Below are 23,264 nucleotides of genomic sequence, written 5' to 3' on the forward strand. Positions count from 1 at the left end.
GCGTGAGATTACCGCGGAAATAATTGATAGAATTTATTCGCGACCGGTTTCGATTAAGCTATTCAACCTGTTTGCGAACAAATTTCATTCCAGTGCTAATCGCGCTACCAGCGAATGTTTACACATAGTTTTTGTAAATATTGTTTCGTTTATCGGGGAATAAAATTGCTAGATTTAAAGATATTAAGTGAAATTTCCTGTAAATGCAGTTTTGACGTAAGCAATTTTCGATTGGAATTTTAGTCAGTGATTGGTTAAATGAATAAAATTGCTATACTCAAACATTTTAAATGAAATATCCTGCAAATTGAATTTTTGTTTATTGCACGCATACTTTGAAGAATAATTAAATTCAATGTTGTATTTGCAGCCGAATTATATTTATTGGAAATTGTAGTTGGTAAGAAATTAACTAAATATCCACCGGTTGAATCTGTTTATTTGTACAAGCGTCTACATATTTGGATAAGAAGTTATTGATAATATATCGGAATATTATTTAGAATAGAATGATAATATCTTCAACCGTGTTATTCTATGAATGTAGTAAAAACTTCTATCGACGACTTTTATCACATCTTAATTCGAACAAGATGACTGAGCAGTCTCGTAAAACTGAATACGTTAAGCAGAACATTTCAGGATAAATGTTCCGAGGAAGACTTCAAGGTATACATACATGTATGTAAATGCCTTTCTCACCCTCCGAGTACTCGTCCTAGATACGAGAACAAAGGGAGCTGACTCAGACGTAGCTTCCCCTTGCTGCCCATCCAGCGTAAATATCTTGCAGATTTTCCGACGAGAATCGTGTTTATAATCGCGGAAATCAAATATTTACAACCTGTTTCAATTGTTGAACACCGGTTGAGAGTATTAAAATGTGTTCAACAATTACTGAACATTTAATTAAAGCAGAATCCTTATAACAGAGAAGAGTTAAATTAAAAAGATTAGATAATTTAAAATATGCACTAGAGTATCACGTTTAGAATTCTGAGTTTATGAAACTCATCGTTAGTTAGGATTATTATTAGATTATTATTATGGAATCTTAAAATTCTAGCTTATTAACAACGATATCTAGTAAGAGTAATGATAATAATAAATGTAGCGTAACATTTTAAATTGACGCGAAATTCCGAGTCACCATATTTTATAAATCTAACTTTAAGTTAGAAGGATTTATTTTACAAGCCTAACTATACTGACGAATTACGGTTTATCGGTATCTATCCGTGAAAACTTCACAGTAAACGATTTGCAAAACCAAAGGAAAAGCCTTCGAGCTTTAATTCTTGTTACTTTTAGATTAAATCCCTGTTTATGGAAAGGAATAATAAATAGCGTTTTGCTACCCTAATGTCAAAACACGTCCACAAAACGATTTCGGTATTCCCAGATGATTAGTCATCGAATAAACATCGATCCATCTGCACTTCACAGGCGTCGACAAAATTACCAACTCGGCGGCTCATCCCTTAAGCTCGGTTTCCAGTAACGCGATGCCTCTGGCAACGTGCTGGAAGTCAGTGGGGGAAAGGGCGGGCAATTTAATCAGTCGATTACTCGAGCCGCGCCACGGGGACGGCCGAAAAACATCCCGAATCGGTCTTCCCGGTTGATGTAACCCTCTCCCGTGTCCCTTCGGAAACGAACCGTGGAAACCCTTAAAATTTCTCATCGATCGCGAGATCCTTTTTATGTCCTTGTCCAATTCGCAGGAGGCGAATAAATAAGAGAACGATTCTTCGGAAACGTCTACGTTTTACGTTATTTTCTTTTCTTAATTTTTAAATTTTCATACGTTGGATCAAAAACACTGATTTACCTTTTCATAGTATAAAGATACGATGGAAAATTCAGGATTTTTGCACTAAACCATTTTTTGCACTAAAACTCCATATAGCCCTTTCAAACCTTTTTCGTGCAAATTCTATGAAATATCACATAAATTATTAATGTTTTATCCAACTTTCTGTAATAAAAAGATTAAAGGAGTTGGTTTGATTCATGCGCGTTATTAATCACAAGCGAATCGGTACAGAGCATTAAACGAGATTCGGACCGCGAAAGGGTTAAACCATCCGTCACGCGAACCGGCTGCGCGAGCTAACGTTATTTTTCTCATTTAATCATAGCGCACGCACCGTGAACGTTTTTCACGATGTATACGGTACATTGTAGCACAGTTCTCGCGGATGACAGTATTTTCTCCAGTATGCTCGCGTGTCACGTCGAATAACACGCGCGACAAACCGACCGTGCGTCTCTCCGCTGTGTAATCGCGATTGAGACACGGTGAACGTTGCTTTTTGAGCTTCGTTGCTCGTTAATGGCGGTGCGTGACGCGGTGGAATCGCGAATCGATGGAAGAATAGCAAAAGAATTTTTGAAAGCGGGATACCAGTTCTCTCTTCACTTTCTTGTCGTGTGTTGTTAGTATCCTGACGTCCAGCGACAACCTTTGTGCGCTATTTTATTATCTATATGGACGATTAATGTGATATTGTACGCATGAGGATGTCGGTGATTTCGATGATTATTATGCACGGTTTACTTACGGTTTATGGTCGATGGGAAACGCTTGGAGAGCGTAGAATTTGGGTTTAAAAATGTTCTCAGAGATTGACGTGACTGTTACGGAATTAGTAATGGCTGAGCATAGTAGATACCATAGGTGGTATTGATATAATATGGGTAAACATTTCTTAAGCTTTCTAGGCTATTGATTTTACACAGGACTCGGTGAATGCGCCTGTAGAGGCTCTGTGCCGATAGAAGGCATCGTAAATACTTCTAAGAGGGATTTTTTCTTCTTTCGAGCTTATTTATAAAATCATAGAGGTACTAGCTTTTGAAAGAAGTAAGCTACATATATATCGTAATTTTTTTCTTTTTATGTCAGCTCTTTCATCCTTAGAAATTGAATAATCATTTAGTGGAAACGTATGATACATCCTTTGATAGTATCTATACACATATTATGTTTAATTACGCAAGATATCTTAATGTTTTCATACAAACGCATCTTCATATACAGAGTCGTATCTATCATCTGCCAAAGACATTCTAATATCTCGAAACCTCATCTTCCACTCTGTGTACAATATTTATCAGCGTTCACCCCATTTCAAAGAGCCGGGAGTGTTCAACTGTTTAACCGGTTCAATGTCAGCGAATCGCAAGCTAATTAAGAACCATATGCCAAAAGCGTTCCACTAGTGTTTTCTGTCTTATTACTCTAGCAATGGGTTAGGTCGTTAAGGTTATCCCTTTATTCGGAAACCAAGCGAGAATGTCTTCTCACGTCATCTCACGTCTTCTTACGTCTAATTGTGTCTGTTAGCGTCTGATCGCGTTTGTCTGCATCTACTTGCACTTCTCTTCACGTTTATTCGTGTCTAGTTAACCGCCCTGCGTTTATTTCTACGTCTTGCTTTTGTCGAATTTACACACGTTTAGTTGCCTTTCTTGATGTTTAATTGCATCTAGTTATCTTTGTGCACGCGTATTTGTGACTAGTTGCTTCTCTTCATATTTATTCTCACGTCTAATTGCCCCTGTTTGCGCCATACTCATTAGCATATGGTTTCTTCTTTTTGCGTCTACTTTGCGTCAAGCTACATTTTTTTCGCATAATCTCGTTTCTAGTTGGTGATTTTCGCGTTCACTCGCATATGTGTAACCCTGTTCGTATCTACTCACGTCTAGTCACGTCTATCCACATTTATTCTTACATCCACTTGCTCTTCTTTGCGTTCACTCGTATCTACTCGTGTTTAGTCGCCCCTTCTAGCATTTGTTTGCATCTAATTACCTCTATTCGAATTTACTAGCATCTACTCATGTTTTTTTACATTTACGCATATTTAATCGGCCCTCTTTGCATTTTATTCGCATCTACTCGCTTCTCTTCGAATTTTGTCGCTTCCGCCACCGTCTACCCTCCTCTGGCGGCGTCGAAAGGCATCCCTAACGATCGGCGCAACCCTTGACGCCGGCCAGCGTTCTCCACCTCCCCGCTTCTCTCTGTCCCTTTTCACCCTTCCCTCCACTTTCTCTTCTCTCCTCTTCTCTCCTCTAGGGCGCTCATTATCTCCGGTGTGCGTTCCGTTGTTAGCGCACGTGCATCGGCGTGCACATGCGGCGAGAACGCGACGACGCGATGCCTACGCGGACGATCGTCGACGCGACGTCCCTCCCGCGCGTGTCCTGCTGCCGCTGTTTCCACCAGTCCACCTCCTCTCCGAACCGTGTATTGATTGAGGTGAATGCACGACGTCGACGTCGGCGTCGGCGTCGTCGGCCTTCCACCGCTTGTCGGGGGTGGAAATGCATACAAACCCGGTCTGCCGGGGTTATCCCTTGATTTTGCTGCTGCTGCTGCTGCTGCTGTTAGAGGTGGTGGCGCACCCATGGAATAGGATGGTGGTGTATAGCTTCTGCTGGACTGGCTTTGAATCAAACAGAGACAATGACAGGGACACGCAGAGAAACAAAGACAAGCATAGGGAGAACACGATCGAACAGTAACTGACAAAGACACAAATACGTGTATGTACAGAGCGAGAAAGAGGGAAGTGCAGACGAAACCAGGCTGAAAGAGCTTGCACAGGGTGAAGCAAGAAGGAGGGAAGAAGGTGGGAGAGAGAGACCTGGGATCGGTGCTAGAAGAGCGGCCACGAGAGCGCCAGAGAGAGAACGGGCAACTAAGAGAAAGAGAGAGAGGAGGGAAGCACCGGTGGAGGAGGCATTATATACTGGCTGGATCCTCATTCGGCTGCCAGTTTCTCGGCTGTACGCGGCTACGAGTGTACCTCTACTCGACCAACGATATATTCGTGACCTTATCCAAGCCGGGGAGGAATTGACAATCTCTTTGGGACCGGGAAGAAACAGCCTGCTGTTCCTTCTTCTTTAAATCAAGGACGCTCGAGTCCAAGGACAACTACTGCTTGTTGGAAATCTCGTCGTCTGGTTCCATCTTCTTTCTTTTTTTTTTCCTCCTGTTGGATCTTCCAACGTCGTTTTACTTTATACATCGAAGACTTTTCGAGACATTGACATCTTTCAAGATATTCGGAGCTGTTCCTCGGCTGTTTCTCTCTGTGTACAAGCATCCAGGGGTGACACATCTTGAGAAGAGGATCCTGAAGACGCTGAGGAGGGTGTACGCGTGAAGAGATACCTCGGTGAAGATCATAAGAAAAAAACGATGGCCACTTACGCGACCTACAGACACGTCGAGCTCGACAATGTTGGATACGGAAAGAAAAGGTAATCCCGGAACCGATTCGCTTGCCCGCCTCTTTACCGCACTGCGGCTCCTCCAGCCCTCTTGCTGGATATCCGGTTTGCTCCTTCCGAGACGGCAACAGACGCCTTTTCCTTTTTTCTAGAAACACGTTTTATTGATTTTTCCCTTTCCAATGAATCTCGTTAGTTTGGTCAGGATAAATGTGTTGATGTTCGGTTAGTACAGAACTGTCAACTTGACAGCTGTAACTTGCGAAGGTTGTCCGAGTATCTCTTTCGGATGCTGTGAAAATTGGAAAGAATATTAATTTAGTGGAGTTTTTTATAAGATACGTTTCAATATGTGACAGACTAATAGCTTTATTTTTATCAATTATGACACGAGACGATAGTATACGTTTGATGTGATACCTATATATATAAATGAAGTTTTCCAAAATGGGAGTATCGTGTGTGAGTTTTGAAAGGCTGTTAAATACACTCGAGAAAATATTCTGGTTTTTAATAGAATTTTAGTGTAAAATACATTTGACGATATATATGGTAGGTGGATCTTTTATTTCTATCAGTTATGACAGGAAATATTATATCTTTGATGTGATATTTACACTTACGAAGTTCTTAAAAACCATAGTCTCGCATGTGATACTTAGGAGGTTGTTAGCTAGTTGAAGGGGAATATTCTAAAATTTTTGTGAATAAGTTTTTTTGTAACAGATCGATATCTTTATTTTTATCGATTAACGCGACAAATATAAAAGTATCACGTTCAAGATTTTATTCACGCTTTGAAGATTCTTGAAGATGAAGGGTGGTTGGTTTCGAAAATGACAGGATGCGGTAGACGCCGTATACAACCGTGACTGGTTCGATCGATCTGCATCGCGAAGCGAGGCAGTCCTTGAATCTGGTCGCCGCTTCGAAAACCGTGCTGTAGCGCTCTCGTCGCCATCGCCCAAAGAATCCTGAATATTCCAAGTTCAATGTCGAGAATTAATCCTTCCCCTCCAATTAAATGGAAACTTTCTTTTTTCACGATCATCTTGAAACTGCTTTAAGACTCGTCTTTCCTCGAGAATGTTTTCATTGAAACGGTTTTCCCGTGTACGTGGCACCGTTTCCTGTTGTCCACATTAGAAACGTACTTAAAAGAGCATGGAAATACGCCGTTTCGATACAAAGAGGATAAACAACTGTTACACACCGGTACTCGTGGGCAAAGTGTTTTATCTGTGGCATTACTTAAGTGGTTTCCACTGTGATAAAAATTGTCGGCAGCTCTTCCCAGGAAGTCGCACATCCTTTCGGAGGAATTTTCTAATTGCACGCGGTGAGCCTGGCAAACCAGCGAACTCGCCTCTAAATGACCCTTCAAGAACGTTCAATATTTACCACCGGATAATTATTATAGTTATTTCTTGCGAGTTTACTGCTCCGGTAGGCTTAACCGGTAGGTTTACCCTATCATTTTAGGTCTTCGTCTTCGTAATATTTGATATTTCATTCCTGGTAGTGTATTTGAGATGGTTGTGCTCTGAAAGTTCCGAGTATTAATATGCAGCATCGATTTTGGCCTATGTGCTCTTGGTTACAGGTAAACGGTAATTATTAATCAATTAATTATCGTGACTGCTTGTCGCGTTTTATTTCTTGAAAGTACGCTTAATGCGCACCTTACTATTTCACATAGCGTCTTGGTAATAATTAATATTTCTTTCGTGGTAGTATTTTATAGAGAGAAATCTTCAGGTGGTTTGTTTTTTAAAACTCTTGGTATTTATTGCTATGATTGATTTGGCTACGTGGCGCTCTTGGTTACACACAATGGTTCTTAATCAATTATAGTTATTTCGTATGATTTATTGCTTAAAGCTACGGCTAATTTATATCGTGCTATTTTACACCGAGTCCTGGCAGTAATTAATATTTCATTTCTCTGTTATTAATTTTCACGATTGATCTCGCCCCGTAACATTCTTGAGTACAGATGATAATTATCAATCACTTGATTATTATTATGTCTGTTCTTTACGATTTATTAGTTAAAGGTACGCGTAATACATGTCGTATCGTTTTACACTATGACTTCGTAATAATTAATATTTCATTCCCGCGTTTCATAGCAAAAAATTCAAAATAATTCATTAAAGCTCTCGTTACGATTAATTTCGTCTTGTCGCGCTGTAAAATGTATGAAGAAATATTTTTGCGCAAGTCTTCCAAGAAATACCCATTCACCGGCGATTGATAAAACGAGCAGACTCTCAGAGTACTTCTAGAATATTCCTCGTCGATCCTTTACTCTGTTTCTTCCCGGAACTGAAGCTTTTTCATCTTTCGGCCGTAGGAAGCGCGTCTTTACGTGTCAAAAGTCGAGGCTGCACCGAAATAGAGGAAAAGAGCGGAACACAGTCGGATTTAGAAAGCGTGACTGTTATTCCACGCTATATACGTGTCTCTGTTTAACATCTTAAACGTCGTAGAAACATTAGCCGCCTGATTACACGATAATTTTTGCCTGTTTAATAGCTTTTTACCAGTTTCAAGATAAACGTTTGTTTATCTTAATATCAACTCTACAAATATCAGTGGAATAATTTTCGCTTAATAACTAATTGACATAAATTATTGTTTTCACCAATTATTATAATCATTTGCTATGAGTAACTTTTTATCAAAAGAGCTTAGAAAGATAAACGGAACAGGAAGCAACGAACTTAGGACAAACATTATTAATTTAATGAAAGATATATCTAATAAAAAATGACGAGTGTTTAATTTCTGGGGAAAAAAACGGCCGTATATTAATAGCAGCAAATATGTTAACACGATCGTTTGTTCCGTTTCCTGTTTCAATGTCGTAAGGAAGCTTGGTGACGAATGGAAATCGACGACGTGTGTGGACAAGAGATTTCTGCAATTGAACTTCGTTTAATATGTGGTCAACGCCCTCGGGTAATTGATGTGTATATGGCTCTTGAACGGCTGTAATTACACGGATGTCACCTCCAGCCCGTTCGCGCTTAATTGCCACCATGATTTTTCTTTGTACCTACTATATACGCTTCATAACACACCCACGCGATCTTTTATCTAAGCGCAGTCCTCTTGAGGAGGTGTTAATCGTTTAGTCAAAAATCTCAGATAAATCTCCTCGCTTCTTCTGGTGGGATCCATAGGAAGATCTGATCGTTGATGATTTTTGTAGTTATTGTTCCTCCATGAAGTTCATTTACTTGAACAATGGGAATCGCATTGAACGATAGCTTTTGGATAATTAGGAAGTGAAACTCTTTCGAGGACGTGTAAATTGGAATCTTTGTTCTTATTGTTCTTCCACGAAGTTCATTGACTTCACGAGTGGAATAGTAATAAGTTGGCGGATTGTAAATAACGAGGAATCTTTTCCTTTGAATTCTCTGTCTGCTTCTTTATATTCTTCCGATCTAATTGGAAATAGGTTGTTCGAGGAAATATTGGAAAGTTAATTAGGATATTAATGTCACGAGTTGCGAAATCTTTCCTCGTCGTGTTTGGATAGATACTTTCCAAGCGATGCAGCTTCTGAACATCGAAGGGTGTTATTAGCTACCTTTGAAATTAGACAGCTTGGTCATTGGATATTCAGATTATGTTGACCTCGCTTAGGGAGAATTCTGTATAAGAGAAGAAAGTTCTTGGTAGTCTATCAGCTGGATCCTGTTATTCGTATTCACTCGGATTCTATCGGCAGCACTTTAGGACGAGGATGTAGGATAATGGATGTGCTCCAAAATGCTCGATTAAAATCGAGTATGGGTTTAAAACTCTCTTGGAACCATTATCAATCTTGATTTTTATTGTTTCACTCGGTGCTATGCCGCAAGTTAGATATCGAAGAGAAAGTTCTCGAATTATTCTGTGAACAGTAAATCATCTTTGAACTTTAACCTTCTATATCTGATATAACCTGAATCAAGAAAACAATCAAACAATCGTTATATCGTATGCGTCGGATATTTTGCTAGCAATTAAACTAATAAAAGTAATTAACAAATTGGACATTGGTTTAACGATGGAAGTGCTATCAGCATTTAATAAATTCAATAAATAAATATAAATTCGATGCATTCATGCTCGATGAATCCAGTAAATTTTCAGTAAATTTAATCAACTTCCTATATATTTAATCAAATCAACCGAAGGTCCTTTAATACTTCCAGAAGCACTCATAACGAGAACCCTCGAACTGTCCAATCACTTCCAGGTTGACCGAATAAATAGACCAACCACTTGGGACCTTAACTCTTCTTCATACGTTTAATAAGCGAAAGTGCCAGCAACTTTTTAATAAACCTAAATAATTTTATACGTCGAATCAGGCCAGTAAAACTTCTCTGATACAATCGGATAGAGAAATTCCAAAGATCCAAACGAAAATCAACGTGCTTCCTCTTCTAGGACTGTTAGCACCTGTAGATGGAAACAATAGAGTGCAGAGTCACGACGCGGGGTCTCGAGGCACGCGGTTATCTTTCTGATCGGATTCGTGGCATCGAGATTGATGCTTATCCGTCCTGGCCCCGAGGACGAGCGTTCGTGCTTTCCCATCGATGCCCCCGTTATAATGCTTGCTCTATACAAGACCCAATACAGTACAGTCTTTGTCCTCGAGTGATAAACAGGCCCATCCCCGACACCCGACGCGAGAGAGCTTCTCTTCGTTCATCATCTTTCGAACCTGTTTCAAAGGATGACACGAGATTACTTGAAAAAGTACAGATTATTATGCTGCTTCGTGTGTATACTTCACGGTGGATTTCTACGAATCCATGACTCATTTTTCGATATCGCCATAGTTCTTTTTACTAAAAACAATTTCTTGGTAAGAGGTATGGAAGATTTTCCGTAATTCTCCAGAAATTTTCATCGATTTCTTGATTTTTGATATTTCTATGGAGGTTGTCTCTGTGTTAGAACATTAGGAACCTTATCTTGTTAAGGAATTTAGATGGATTTTGTAGAAATTTGGAGATTGTAATCTCCTTGAAGTAATTAAGAAATTAAGGAAATTTGTGTTGTTAAGAAATTTTGGTAGATTTCGTAGATATTTCTAATCTTACGAATTTTTGGACATTAAGAGTAATAGTGGCTTTAAGTAGATTTTGTAGTAATTTAACATACGGTATCTGTTGTGTGCAATCAACGTAGTCGACTCTTTGCCTCGCTTAATTTATTACCTTTCTGACAGCTGCATATATCGAAGCTTCTCGCTAAGTTTCTATAAAAAATTAGAAATCTCATAGATACTTCGAAGCTAGAAATCCTTTAAGCTTAAAAAGGAAGTAGAAGTTTCCTAGATAGCATATTCACACCTAATAATTTCCAATAGTCGAGAGAAAATAAAAAATTCGAACTTCATTTGTACATTCATTCACAGTATTCACACGCATCGCTCCCAGCTTAAGAAATCCATCATCCATCTGTATAATTTCTCCTGTAGAAACGTAATACATAATTCAAGACTTCAAAGGACCACGATATCGTACATCTAGAATCTAGATCCTTCTTCCTTGGATCTTCTCCTTAGCACCGGTCAGTTGAGGTCTTACGCAAACTTGGATACACGTAACCAGACGTATCTTTTCACCGGTTCTTTGTTTTCACCAGTTGTTTCGCATCGCTGATTTAGCAGTAACAAGACAAGAGACTCTATGAAGGAAACGCTAACTAATAGATATTAGAACACGAGTTCAGCTGAAATTCTTTTCAACGATTTGTCGTTTGGCCTATTTGAGAATCCCTATGCAAGGCTGGCCGGTCTTGACCTAATGAGAATAAGCTTAAATCGTTTGGGACAGCTGCCAGCTGAAAAATCGCTACACCAGCCTGTCTATTGCCAATTCTGATCTATTATCGTGACGACTACTAGGTCTCGTCGAATAAAAATTGTCGCTGTCCTGGGATTTGTCGCGCTATCAACTGAAATCTAGGTGAAGAGACATAGAATTATGTGTAGTATGATAGCAAACGTATTTCTGCAAGGATTTTTTGACGCAATGCGGAGTGGAGTTAAATTTGGAAGGTAAATTGGAAGATTTTTCTAACAAGAGTGAATCAATGAGTTAAAATATTGCTCTTTGGAGATTTACGCGTTTGAGACGCATTTGATCAGAAATGATGAGTATTCTAAATGGGCTGACAATGGCTTAAAAGCATGAATTATTAGAAGTTAGGTACTAAAATAAAATATTTGTATGGGTATTCTGTTTATAATATTTTGAGACATATAATTAAATGGTGGATATTAATTATAAAATAAGAGAATAATAATTTTTGTCTGATTGCGAATCGGAGGATCAAGGAACTTGGAACCGCTGAGAATTATTTCAATCCTGAATTACAAGGATTTACATAGATAGCATGTCGTGTAAGAATATTCTGATAAATAAGATAAGATTAAGATTTCTAAATAAGAAATGTAGTATTTTTATTCGATTAACAGAAAGTGATAAATGAGTCGAACGATAGGAGAATCAAGGAACAATGTCAATTTCATTTAAAGAGATCCCGTAAGCGAACGGATCCAATTTCGGACCAATTATCAATCGACGATTAACCTTCTTAACGAGTCCTTCCCTAACAACTATAATAAGGTATGTATTATTACATTGTGCGTGGGCGTGACACATGTTTTTCCAAGCTCATCTCATATCCTGTTCCTCCTACTTATCTTACTCGAATCGTCGTAACAATTTGCAAAATGCGTCGAATTAAGCGCATTGGACTTGTTAATTATGTCAGTATCAGACGCTTTCGATGTATGCTAATGAGAAAATATTCTTAATAGAAGTGGTAGTTTCTGTTTCCATAACTTCGGACTTCCACTTAGCTACGTCGGGTATTAAGCTTAAGTGGGGAGCAATCCAATTAGTTAATTCCTTTTTTCCACTATAAAAATGTTCGCTATAGTTACTTCAGCTCGCCACTTTACCTAACTTTTAGTCTAGAAGTCTAGATTTGAAACCATTCTTCTTTTTATATGTTCATTTATGATAAATAATATTTCACTGTGAAAAAATTTTTGGCAAAAATTCTTTGCAGGGGAAATTTTCATGAACTTTTTATATGTATTGTTCAAAAATTTTTTTTATTTATAATTTATAATTTATAATTCTTTTGTAGCTTTTTTGTAAATATGTTTACATAAACGTACAGACCTGATTACAAGATCTTCCACAAATACTTTGACAAATTAAAGATGTTCTTTAGAAAATCTTCCGCAGACTTCCTATACAATTGCGTTTACATTCTGTTCATTGTCTGATCGTTTCTGAAATACTACAATGAAATCCTCTACTCCAAATCAAAACGAAATTACCAACCGTAATTAGTTGCAAGCAATCCAATCCTAATTTGCTCAACATCACGTCACTATAAATTCTCTCAAAACAAAGAAAAAAGAAAAACTAGAGAAAGAAGCAATCCGTCAAGTTTCCTCCATCTTACTCGAGTTTCTCGGCGATCGTTTTTCTCTACTCTCATCGAGCAGGCCAGAACACCATCAACGTCAAGTATCCACGTGGATCGAAGTGTAACCTAGAATCGGCGTTCTTTTTTTGTTTCTTCCGCCGACTTCCTCGACCATTATGATATGCTTCACGTGTAAAACTACACGTCTCCAAGTTCCACGTGGATCGAGACGTATCGCGTTACTACGAACGAGTCGCTCTTTCCGGATCCGGATCGTCTCTGTCATGGGGTTACTCACCCCCATTTTACCAGTGGACACGAAAGGGTGGACAAGCGTCGTATGAACCCCCGCAGCGGTGGCTTCCCCCTCGTGTAAGCTCGTAGGCCTTTGTGGATATCGTTCTTCGGGGCTTCCTAGGAGAAAAGACGGATTTTGCGAACCTATGACGCGTGGAAGCCCTGGTGAGACTTGCTCTGTCTGGACCTTACCGATTTCACGTTGCTTCGTGTAAATGTTTTAGTGTTTTCGACCGTTCACCTAGGCATTTAATTACGTCTTGCTGTTTTAGCGGATTTTTGGAATTTTAGGGAATTTGCAGATTGTAATATCTGGAGTTTATGTATATATGCACGTAAGCATAAAAGCCTTTGTGCAAAGGACTTGGAAATAATTTCGAATATAGAACTGAACAATTTTGGGGAAATTATTACGTAAGAAATTATTAAAATATAAACATTATTATGTATACAGAGGTAATTTATGGGAGTTATAATATTGGGTGGAATATTCGAGAATCATAGTGGCATATAAGGTTGATATTCTTCCCAATTTCTACAGTCATATGGCTCACGACCACATATTTCCACGAATCGACAAACTCAAACATCAGCCTAACAATTGCCCGACACGCTATCAGGATAATTTATGACCGCTGCAGATGATCAGCAAGGAGAGTTCGACCGATGGCAGTGAGTGAAAATAAAAGTTGTCGTCAGATAACAAACATGATATTCCAATTTCGATAAGAAAGTAAACTTGCGGTTTCACCACGCAATTAATCGCGGTGTAAATAAAGTATGATTTAAACATCATCACAGGACGATATTTCTTCAAAATATTTCATTCTCTGACTATCACACACGAATGAAATAATTCTTTGTTACAATGAATCGAAATGGATTTTCCACGTATTTCATTTTTAACTTCGACGCTGAACTTATCAGATATAGAAGTTTTAAATGTAATTGTTTAGATAACTTCCGGATCGTTATATTTTGTTCGAAACAACGTTCTTCCAGATCTATCTCACGAATGTAAATAATAACTAATAACGCTAGGAAGAAAATGAAAAAGTTTCCTGGAAAAAGAAAGGGAAACAACCTGGATGTTCTCGATACGTCAGTGCCTATAGCCGCCTACGCCGATCTCTTTATTTATAACAGTCCGCTTTTGCAGAACATTGACTCTATCTGTCTCTTTGCGGCCAGTGATAAGGTCCGCCACGCGAAACGCTGGAAGTCGATCGATCGTAATGCACCTTCGTCCGATAATCATCGCTGCTATCTCTTTTGTGTACGTGGCCGTGTTCTTAGCAGCGTGCGCTCGATAACTCATACTTTGTTCCGCGGTGTTTCCTGTGCATTATTCAGGGCCACGGAACGTGAACTTCGAGCTTCCAGCTGAATAGTTTCGCGACGGTGGATCGTAGAATGACGTAGATGTTGCTCTTCTACTGCCACGAATGTCGCGGATAAATTTATCTAATGACTTTTCTGAGTAAATCGTCGATAGGGAAGTTGCGAATTTGGAGCGTCGTCAGGCTCGAAATCATCGTTCGGAGACGCTGAGATAAGGATTTGACGAAGGAATGAGTAATTTGTTTGATGACTATCTCGAGATAAAAAGTTGTACGTGCCAGTCGGTACTCTTACACGGATAATTTTTTAAGTCGTTTTATTTATGACGTAATTATTCTAAGAATAGTGGGTATGTCGTAGAATCTATGTTAGTACATTTTTTACAAAATTGTTTTTACACAGTTCAGGATCGTATTCTATTTTTGGCTAAAATTTATATAATCCGTAAGATAATTGTTTATAACGGAGAAGAAAATAATTGGAAATTTATTTTCGACAAATATTTAGTATCCTACTTTAGTTTAAAAATACAGTTAACCAGTTTACAGGAATATAAACGTACCGCGTGGAAAGGTATTTTAAGAATTGAGATTCTCAGGTGGTCACTTTTTCGTCCGACTGTAATATGACGATTTAAACCGTTCCTTGAGTGCTCTTCATTATTTTATTATGCTGTAAAAGTGCCGATAATCGTACAGGTAAAGTAAACCAGAAGTATCAGCAATCGATAAAGTCAACATCAAAGAGAAATCGAAATATGTATGTCATCGAAAGAAGCAATGTTGCTCGTCGTTTGAGAAGCCAGAAAATCGTTTCGCGATCACGAGGCTGATTGAAATAAACGGCGTCGAAATAAGTTTTGATAAGTACTCGTTGCTCGTCCGATTATCCGCTTGTTAAACGATGACCGACCAAACAAGGGACCAAGAACGAAGAGAGAGATCGAAAAGAGGGGTTAAATCGACGATTTCACCGGAACCGAATAAGTCGATCGATTACGCCGTTGAATTGGTCGGGCGGAGGCGTAATTGGCCAATTAGTTAATTTCGCGTAAACTTCGTCTATTACTAAGTCCACGATCCATTGCATAAAGTTACACACAGACCTTTTTCTTCGACTCGATCTGGCTTCCTTTTATAGCTGTCCGATCGTCTATACGATCGTCTTCAAATGGCGCGATTATTTGTTCGAGATCAAATTTTTACACATTACCGATTTATCGAAGCGAATGAAAATTTGTCGAAGAAAGTTAGAGGAAAGGTTGTATTACTCTTAAAGTAATTGATTACGAATCTCAAATTGGAAATATAGATTTGTTAAAAAGATTAGGGGGAATATAATGCTAGTTTCTGATGAAATTTGCCACAAATTTTAAATTGGAAAGCATAGAATTTCCATATATTTCTATGTCAGATTTGAGGTAGGAAAATTATTCCAGTAATAATCGCTGTTTTTTTTAAAGTTATTACAAATTCTGAATTGTAAATCATTGCTGATTTACATTTATTACGCGATACTGAAACATTTGAACTACTTAAATCCCTAAAACAGTCTTAGGACAAAATATGGATTATGCGGGGGATCGATCGATTGCGCTTTGATTACCGATCACGTTTCGTCTGATCGATGAGATCGTTTTTCTCATCGGACAGAATTGTTCACCGAGATCGATGAATCGCCTTCTGAGCAATTCAAACGATCCACTTTGACTTGCCGATTTGCCGCATTTGCATCGATCGTGGCTACCTGCTGTATATGGCGTGCGTGGCGTGTCTCGCGAATGTCGCAAACATCTTCTGTCAATTGTGACGTTGACGACGTTATTTCTGCGCAACAATACCTTGTACATAATATCGCGACAACGATGATGATGATGGTACCCTTTCATTTTTACTGTTTCGGTCTTGAGCAATCGGGGAAGTTTTGCTCTTAGTCACTTAGTATACCTTTGTTGTTGAATGTCAAAATTTTTTTATTCTTCGTCTAAAATTAGCCTTTTAAAATTAACTTTTTAAAATAATTTAATTTTGGTAAAGAATATTAAATGCTTTATTTAAATTCGTTTCAATTTCTATAATCTAATAGTTAATTTTCTGCGATGTATAATTATTCACGTTGAGAAAAGAATATTAATTTTCTAAAGTAATAATAAAATGTTTGTAGAATAATATAACTGCGAAGAGTTAAGTCTTAACTCGATGATACCGTGCTAAGTTGGTTCGACTTCTTGTACGAACTTTCGTGCAATCGGAAAGATTTATTACAGTTCTATAAATGTAAGCGTATCGTATAAAAGGAATTAAGTAACAGATAGGTATTTATAAGAGAGTTAATGCTGGACGCTCTTATCTAAATTCTAGTCACTCCACACGAATATATTCGCTCGTAACTCGACCACTTCAACCGAATATAGTTGCACGGTCTAATTCAGTTGCCCTGCAACTGGTCACCGTATCAATTCGCTACGACATGTTATTATATGCAAGAAACGTATATTCATCTCATACATTCTTACATTCAGGCTGATTAAGTCATACAGGCATACGTAAGCAGCCCCCTGAATATTTATCATTCGGTCAGCAACTCGTAAGAGCACTAATCCTGCATGAAACATTTCCAATTGCTCGATTAGCATTCGAATTATCGGCAACTAAACTGTGTAAAGCATGTAACTTGTTCTAAAGAGACTAAAATAAAAAGATATGCGAAGAAATATATATCAGATATAACGCAAGAGACAAATCAAATTTTTGCAAAGGATCATTTTTCAAAATTATTACCCTACCGTTGCAAATCTATCTTCTACGAGAAATTATAAATTGGTTGTTTTGAATATCCTGATAGTTTCAGTATTCAAACGTTCACGATATCTACACAACCGTTTACAATAGAATGCTCACGATGGAATATTCATAGTAGAACAAAGAGCAATTAGATTCTTCCAGCAATCCTTTCAGACCAATTAAGATACCTAAGATATCTTCTTGGATGTGAATACATTTGATGGATCAGTCGAACTCATAAAAACTGCCTTTCTTGTTGTTTGCATGCTAATGACTCATCCCTTCCGTATCAAATCATTAGATTATATTTTTACCCTTCGATTGTCGAAGATTCGTCTCGTGTTGCGAGGATGCGTCAGTGTTGCGATTCAATGATTCACACGTGCCGGTTTCACGCAGTCGGCCGACACGAATAATTTACGCTCGTGACTCGCGTCCGTTACGCAACGAGCACGCTTAGAACAATCGAATCTACTCGTGAAAGTCCAAATAGCTGGGAACAGTATGATTAACAGGACGATTAAGTCATTATCAGGCAACGTGACACGACTTGTCAGAGGAAACGATCATTACCTTAAGAGGAACTCGATGTTTTTCTAAGCTTTATAGCAAAAGCAGAATCGTTAGAATTGTTATCGAAGTAGATTTGTATCGATCTTGGCTTCTTTTCTATTTTCGAAATCTTAGATACACTTCTCTAGTAGCGAATGTTCATAACAGATGAATAGCTGTTCCAACGAAGAAAAAATTGCTATCATTTTTTGATGACTACGTAATTCATAAACAATAGAATTGTAAGAATGACATACAGTTTAGGCACAAGTCACGCAGCAAAACTGCGATTATCCTCGGACAAATGTTGACCTAGAACTTGATATGAATCATGAAAGTAAACTGCTGTTACGTGAAGAAGAATCATGATTTTACCAAGCGATACAAAAGGCCTGAAGTTATTCGATTCCAAATGGAGAAATCGAGATTTCTTGTTCGAAGGTGGAGCTTTTTTTCAAGGGTAGAATATGGAAGATAATATATGCGGCGGTTCAGGGTGTCGAAGAAACTTAAGCCTACTCGCAATTTCTACGGTACGATACGTGAAGCTTCTTCTCGTATCTGACTGTCTGACGCCAACGCACCCGTACACTATTAGGAATTGAATCGAAAGGCGTCTGGCAGATCGAAGTAACTGCGTGTTCAACTAATCGCGCTTCGGTCGATGGAACTTCCTGAATCGAATTGAAAAACTCGCCAGGCTCCTAATTGAAACGAATCGAACAGGACGTGGGCAAGCATCGGTACGTACTCGTGGATCGAACCGAGCGTCTTAGCGTGCTGCCTGCCAGACTATGGTGATGTATGACTGTGGTATGGTTGAAAGGCGGAGAAGAAGAAGAATCGTCCGACTGATCGGGAAGACTCGAGACTTGCCTCTAAATTACCCTTGATTTCAAGCAGTTTTACTTCCTGCTTTCGAGAGAAATTTTGGTGATCTCGTGAAATATTTACGATCTGAATATAAAGTCTGTATGATCGCTTTGCTAAGGTACAAAGCAGTTTTGCTTTCAGTTATTCTTCAAGAGAAACTTCGACGACGTTGTGAAACTCAACCTTTTGTTTTGTAATGTTCGTATGATAATGTTATATTAGCTAAGGGAGATTTCAAGCAGTTTTGTACTCCTCTAATTTTCTACGGTGAAGAGAAATTTTGATCATCTTGCGAAATTTATCCAAGTTATCTACCTTGCGAGGTTTTCTCTCGCTATGCAGAGAGAAACAAAAACAGTTGGAAAAAATTGCCTCCGAACTGGGTAAATCTAACCCTCTAACTCGATCATGCGGAGTCCTCGCTTGAAAAGGAGCTTGCTACCCTAACAAATTTACACGAAACCCAATAAGACATCCCCGCGCACGAGTTACCAATTCCCAATCCAATCAACGAAGAGGGGTTCGATGCTCGTATCGCGTCAGCTTGATCGTAAAATCAGCTAACCCGCCTTCAGAACGACCTACGTCGAGGGTGAATCGTATTTGAATATTCAAGGAACTCCCACGAGGTTGAAGATAATGGAAGCGTACGATCATCGTGGTTACTAGTCGACCAATTACCTTCCAGCTAAACTATTTCTCGCCTACTCCTGTATTGCATCTATCCATCTCTGAAAGCGCGCAGCACACGAAAAGAGTTTCACCATGGTGCAAATATTTAGCGAAACGTGAAATCGAGGAAGTATTAGCGAATGGCAAAGGCCTGGGGTAATTAAACGTCGGAACAATGACCATTGTCCGAAACGCGATAAAGATTGGCCACAATGCCGCTCCTTGTTATCGACATCCTCGATATTCCGGGACCTCACACGGAGTTGCCAGCAGCCAAGACGAGTACTCGAGCGTGACTCCTTATTGCCGCTGCACCCACAGAAACGATCCATTTACGCGCGAGCACCGAGCCTCCGACTCTTTCCGATCGCCTTATCTTCCGCCTTGTGAATTTTTCCATCGAGAAGCTTCGTCTCGAACGATCGCGTCTCCAACGTTTCTAGGCTCGAAAACTTTTGACTCCGAGGATGACCAAGGCTAGTTTCCACCATATGAACGGTGAACTATAATTTGTACTTTGGGAAAACATAGTAGGAAGATTAATAACAATTAATATCGATGCGAGGATTTTTAAATATTGATAATCAAGTGAAAAGATTTGTTGAAAAAGTAATTGGAAGATTAGTAAAGAAATGGGAAATTATCGGGGAACACGAGGTATTAGTTACATTAGTATTACGTTAGATTTGAATCGAGTAACTTCATTTCTCAATTCTTCCTTCGAAGAATTGGAAAGATGAGTTGAAAAGTTGGTAAAGGTGTTAGAAATTATTGAAGAATATGAGATATGACACTTTGGTAATTATAATAGTTTTAATCGAGTAGCTTTATCTCTATTCCTTCACGGGGTTGACAACTCTATAGAGAATTTAAGAATTATTAAACGACATAATCGTTAAACATATCTCGACGAATAATAATTCTAATTGAATATCAAATTTTTATAGAACGTAAGATAGGGTTTGTATTATCTATCAACGCACGAAGAAGCCCTTAAAGAAATGCATAATTCAGAATCTGGCTATGCTACTTCCATTGCATACATACTTATAAATTCCAAAGAAACGTTAGTAGAAAGTCTTGTGGTATCAGTGAGCCAGAAACGGCGCGTGTATTCGACGATAAGGGATGATGTTACGGGTAATGGATGAAATCGAAGCTCGATGTTCAAAGTGTAAAAGCAGAGTAATGGTCTACGATAATATCGTGCCTCGAAATGGAGGATCATGGTACGCCTGGTATTTTTCTCCGCATAATTTCGATTGGGACGTTAGGAAGCAGGATAATGCGCCGTTCCCACGAGGATAACATTGTATTTATATAATCTGATGCTTAAGACTAGTTCGTTTGACCTGAAAACCGAGTTTCTTTTTTTTTTATCGTCATCATACGTCAGTAAACTTAGTGCCCTTTTTTTTTTTTTTTTTAAAGTAACGTCGTCGCGTGATCGTTGGGTTGGATCGATCGTGATTGAATTCTTTTATTGGGTGATCCCTCCGCAACAGAGCCGAATATACCGTGACAAGAGGACGTCGATGCCAAAGGAGACGTCGCGGGAGATGGCACCGACTCACTCCTCTTTTCCCTTCGTTATTGCCCCGACTAAATCCTCGTGCCAGTCACTGGACAAGATCAGAATATATTTCGACAAGTTGGACGTTCGATGTTCTTCGAATCTTTAAAGTTTGATGAGGTTTCCTTATATTATTCTGCTATCGAGATTTTGCTTATTAAAGTTGGATGTTCTTCGTCGATAATTTTTGGTACGGGGATCATCGTCGATTCACGATGCAAAGAACGCGAATTTGCAGAAATGAAATTTTTATTGGGTAAAAAAGAAAAGCAATATTGCTGTAATTTTTAACCATTTTAATGCCAGGAGGTTTTAAGAATCCGCGTCGGATTGTGCTATGCTGCGCGTTAGCGTTTCGTTCATTTACTTGCGAGAAATACCGATCGACGCGATCGCGTTCTTTCTTTTCGTTGCCGAAACTGAACGCGTTGCGAATTGACGATCGCGAGCAAACATCGCGACACAGTTCACCACAGCACGCTAACAGCGCGATCGCGCTTCATGGCGCTAAAGCGGTTAGGATAGAATATTAAACAACATTAAGAATCTAGCACAGGTGGTATTTTTCTTCGATCAAAGTTGTTTTAATGTAATCCTTTTTTATTCCAGTTTAATATCATGATTACCAGATCTGCCCAAACAGGTTTCATTTACTTGTCGTTTTTCACAATTACTTGAAACATAAACCTTTTGGTAAAAGTAATGTAAACTGTTATTGAGATTAGAATACGCTTAGGTATATTCACTTCACGGTATAACGAAGTTGCGAGTAAATTGATAGTATATTTATCATTAGTCGTTTTAGTGTCAAAGTACTGTCAAGTCTATTTTACTCGGTGTCAAGGAATGTGTTAATAGAAGAATTCTTCCAGAGCAAAGCACTCTCTCACCCACGCAACCTGATTTCGCGTCACGTCGAATATTACACGTATTCCCACGAGCTTTAATTCCGTTCATCCGACTTTACGACTCACAGAGTAGATGATTGCCCTTGCGTCCCATTTTCTATATTCTTTTGATTACGTCGTACGTGAGACGTTTAGCAGGATGATGGACGATCCCCGTTGAACATTAGAATTCGTTCCTTCGACTCGTTTTCTTCCATTTTGTCTGTCCTATCGACGATCGTCTCACGATCTCTGAGTAGACGATCGATCGTGCAGCTTCCAAAATGACAGGGTTTAAGGAAACAAATCAAGTACACTATCTACTTGGCAGAAGTATCCAGACATTTGCTCGTTTTTCGCAACATGTTATTTTATTACAGAGTTACCGATAAATCGATCTGGAATATTTGTATCCTTCGTAATCGTCGTAACTACGTACGATATAATATCCATAATTTGCCAGCGAATCGTACTTTTCTATTCTTAAACAATTTTTTAAGTTCGAAGAGAATAGGAAAAAATTGTAACCGCGTGATAGTCGGATGTTTTTCAAACAAGTTACAAGTATTTTTCCCGGTTCGTAGCAGAGTTAAACGTTTATGCAAATATGTAACATTAGGATTATGGACTTGCATGATGGTCTACATCGAGGAAAAGTGTATGATCGATTTATTGTTCCGTATCTTGATGACGGAAGAGCTTTACAACTCGATTGTGTTATTTTAAGTTGAACGAGACAGACCTTTGAAGAGAATAGATCGTATTTCCTCTTTAATGACGTTCGTCAAGCATTAACATAGTTCGCTCTGCGAGCATGTCGAGTCATTGTAGCAGATGATTATTATTTTCGAAAGCGTCCTGGTCCACTTTTCACGCGGTTTCCTCGGGAATTTCTAACATTGCTACGTAACGGGGCGAAAGAAATTTTACGGTGGAATCGGAGGAGTTGGATGACTTCTTAGAAATTGAATGACTTCGTAGAAAATATCGAGGCAAGTTTTTTCTCGCTATTCCAATTGATATCATAAATCTTTTCTGTTGTGACATTTTTTGTCAACTTTCCCTGTCGATGTTAAAAGACGATTGATACGAAGAACGTGCATCAAGATATTAGAAATTATCGTGAATGACACAGAGAATTCTTCGAGCGACAATAACAAAGAAAATATATTCACCAAAATTATGTAGTTTCTAATCAATGGTATTGTCTCGAACTTTTAATTTACATTTTCAGCCGTGATTTTTCATAAATTTATTTGCGCATCACAAAAATCGATATCTCGTGAGTCACGGTAAAGTTTCTTCTGAAAATTTGTCGCGATGACAAAGCATCCATCTGTATTTTATTAAACGAACATCAGGGATATTGGAAAGATAAAAGAAATAACGTCCCTTATGGTGTAATAACATTCTAAACGATATATATTAGCCGTAGTCGGCATATGGTGGGTTCAGCAACCGTGGGGTCAGCGGCAGCCCACACGGTGCAAACGGAAAGTCAAGTAAAATCCTCGCAGCAGGGAACTAATGCGGTGTACCGGAAGCGCCTCGAGGTAGTGCAACAGATCTTTCTGC

The 23,264-nt window shown here is 38.7% G+C and overlaps 1 protein-coding gene across 7 annotated transcripts in view; it reads left to right on the forward strand.

Moving 5' to 3' along the window:
- Positions 1-23,264, forward strand: part of LOC117231948 (microtubule-associated protein Jupiter) — an 87,904-nt gene that overhangs the window by 51,117 nt on the left and 13,523 nt on the right. For 2 of the 7 annotated variants that reach the window (XM_033490970.1, XM_033490972.1), the window contains exon 1: positions 4,496-5,280. The exons of 3 other annotated variants lie outside the window; for them this stretch is intronic. In XM_033490970.1, coding sequence (XP_033346861.1) covers positions 5,219-5,280 — 62 coding nt within the window. In that variant the 5' untranslated portion in view covers positions 4,496-5,218. Of the gene's footprint in view, positions 1-4,494; positions 5,281-23,264 lie in introns of those variants that run through there. 2 more of the 7 variants (XM_033490971.1, XM_033490967.1) reach the window with 2 other exon arrangements.

Source organism: Bombus vosnesenskii, unplaced genomic scaffold (genome assembly GCF_011952255.1).
Source record: "Bombus vosnesenskii isolate JDL3184/JDL3185 unplaced genomic scaffold, Bvos_JDL3184-5_v1.1 scf7180000013276, whole genome shotgun sequence".
NCBI lineage: Eukaryota > Metazoa > Arthropoda > Insecta > Hymenoptera > Apidae > Bombus > Bombus vosnesenskii.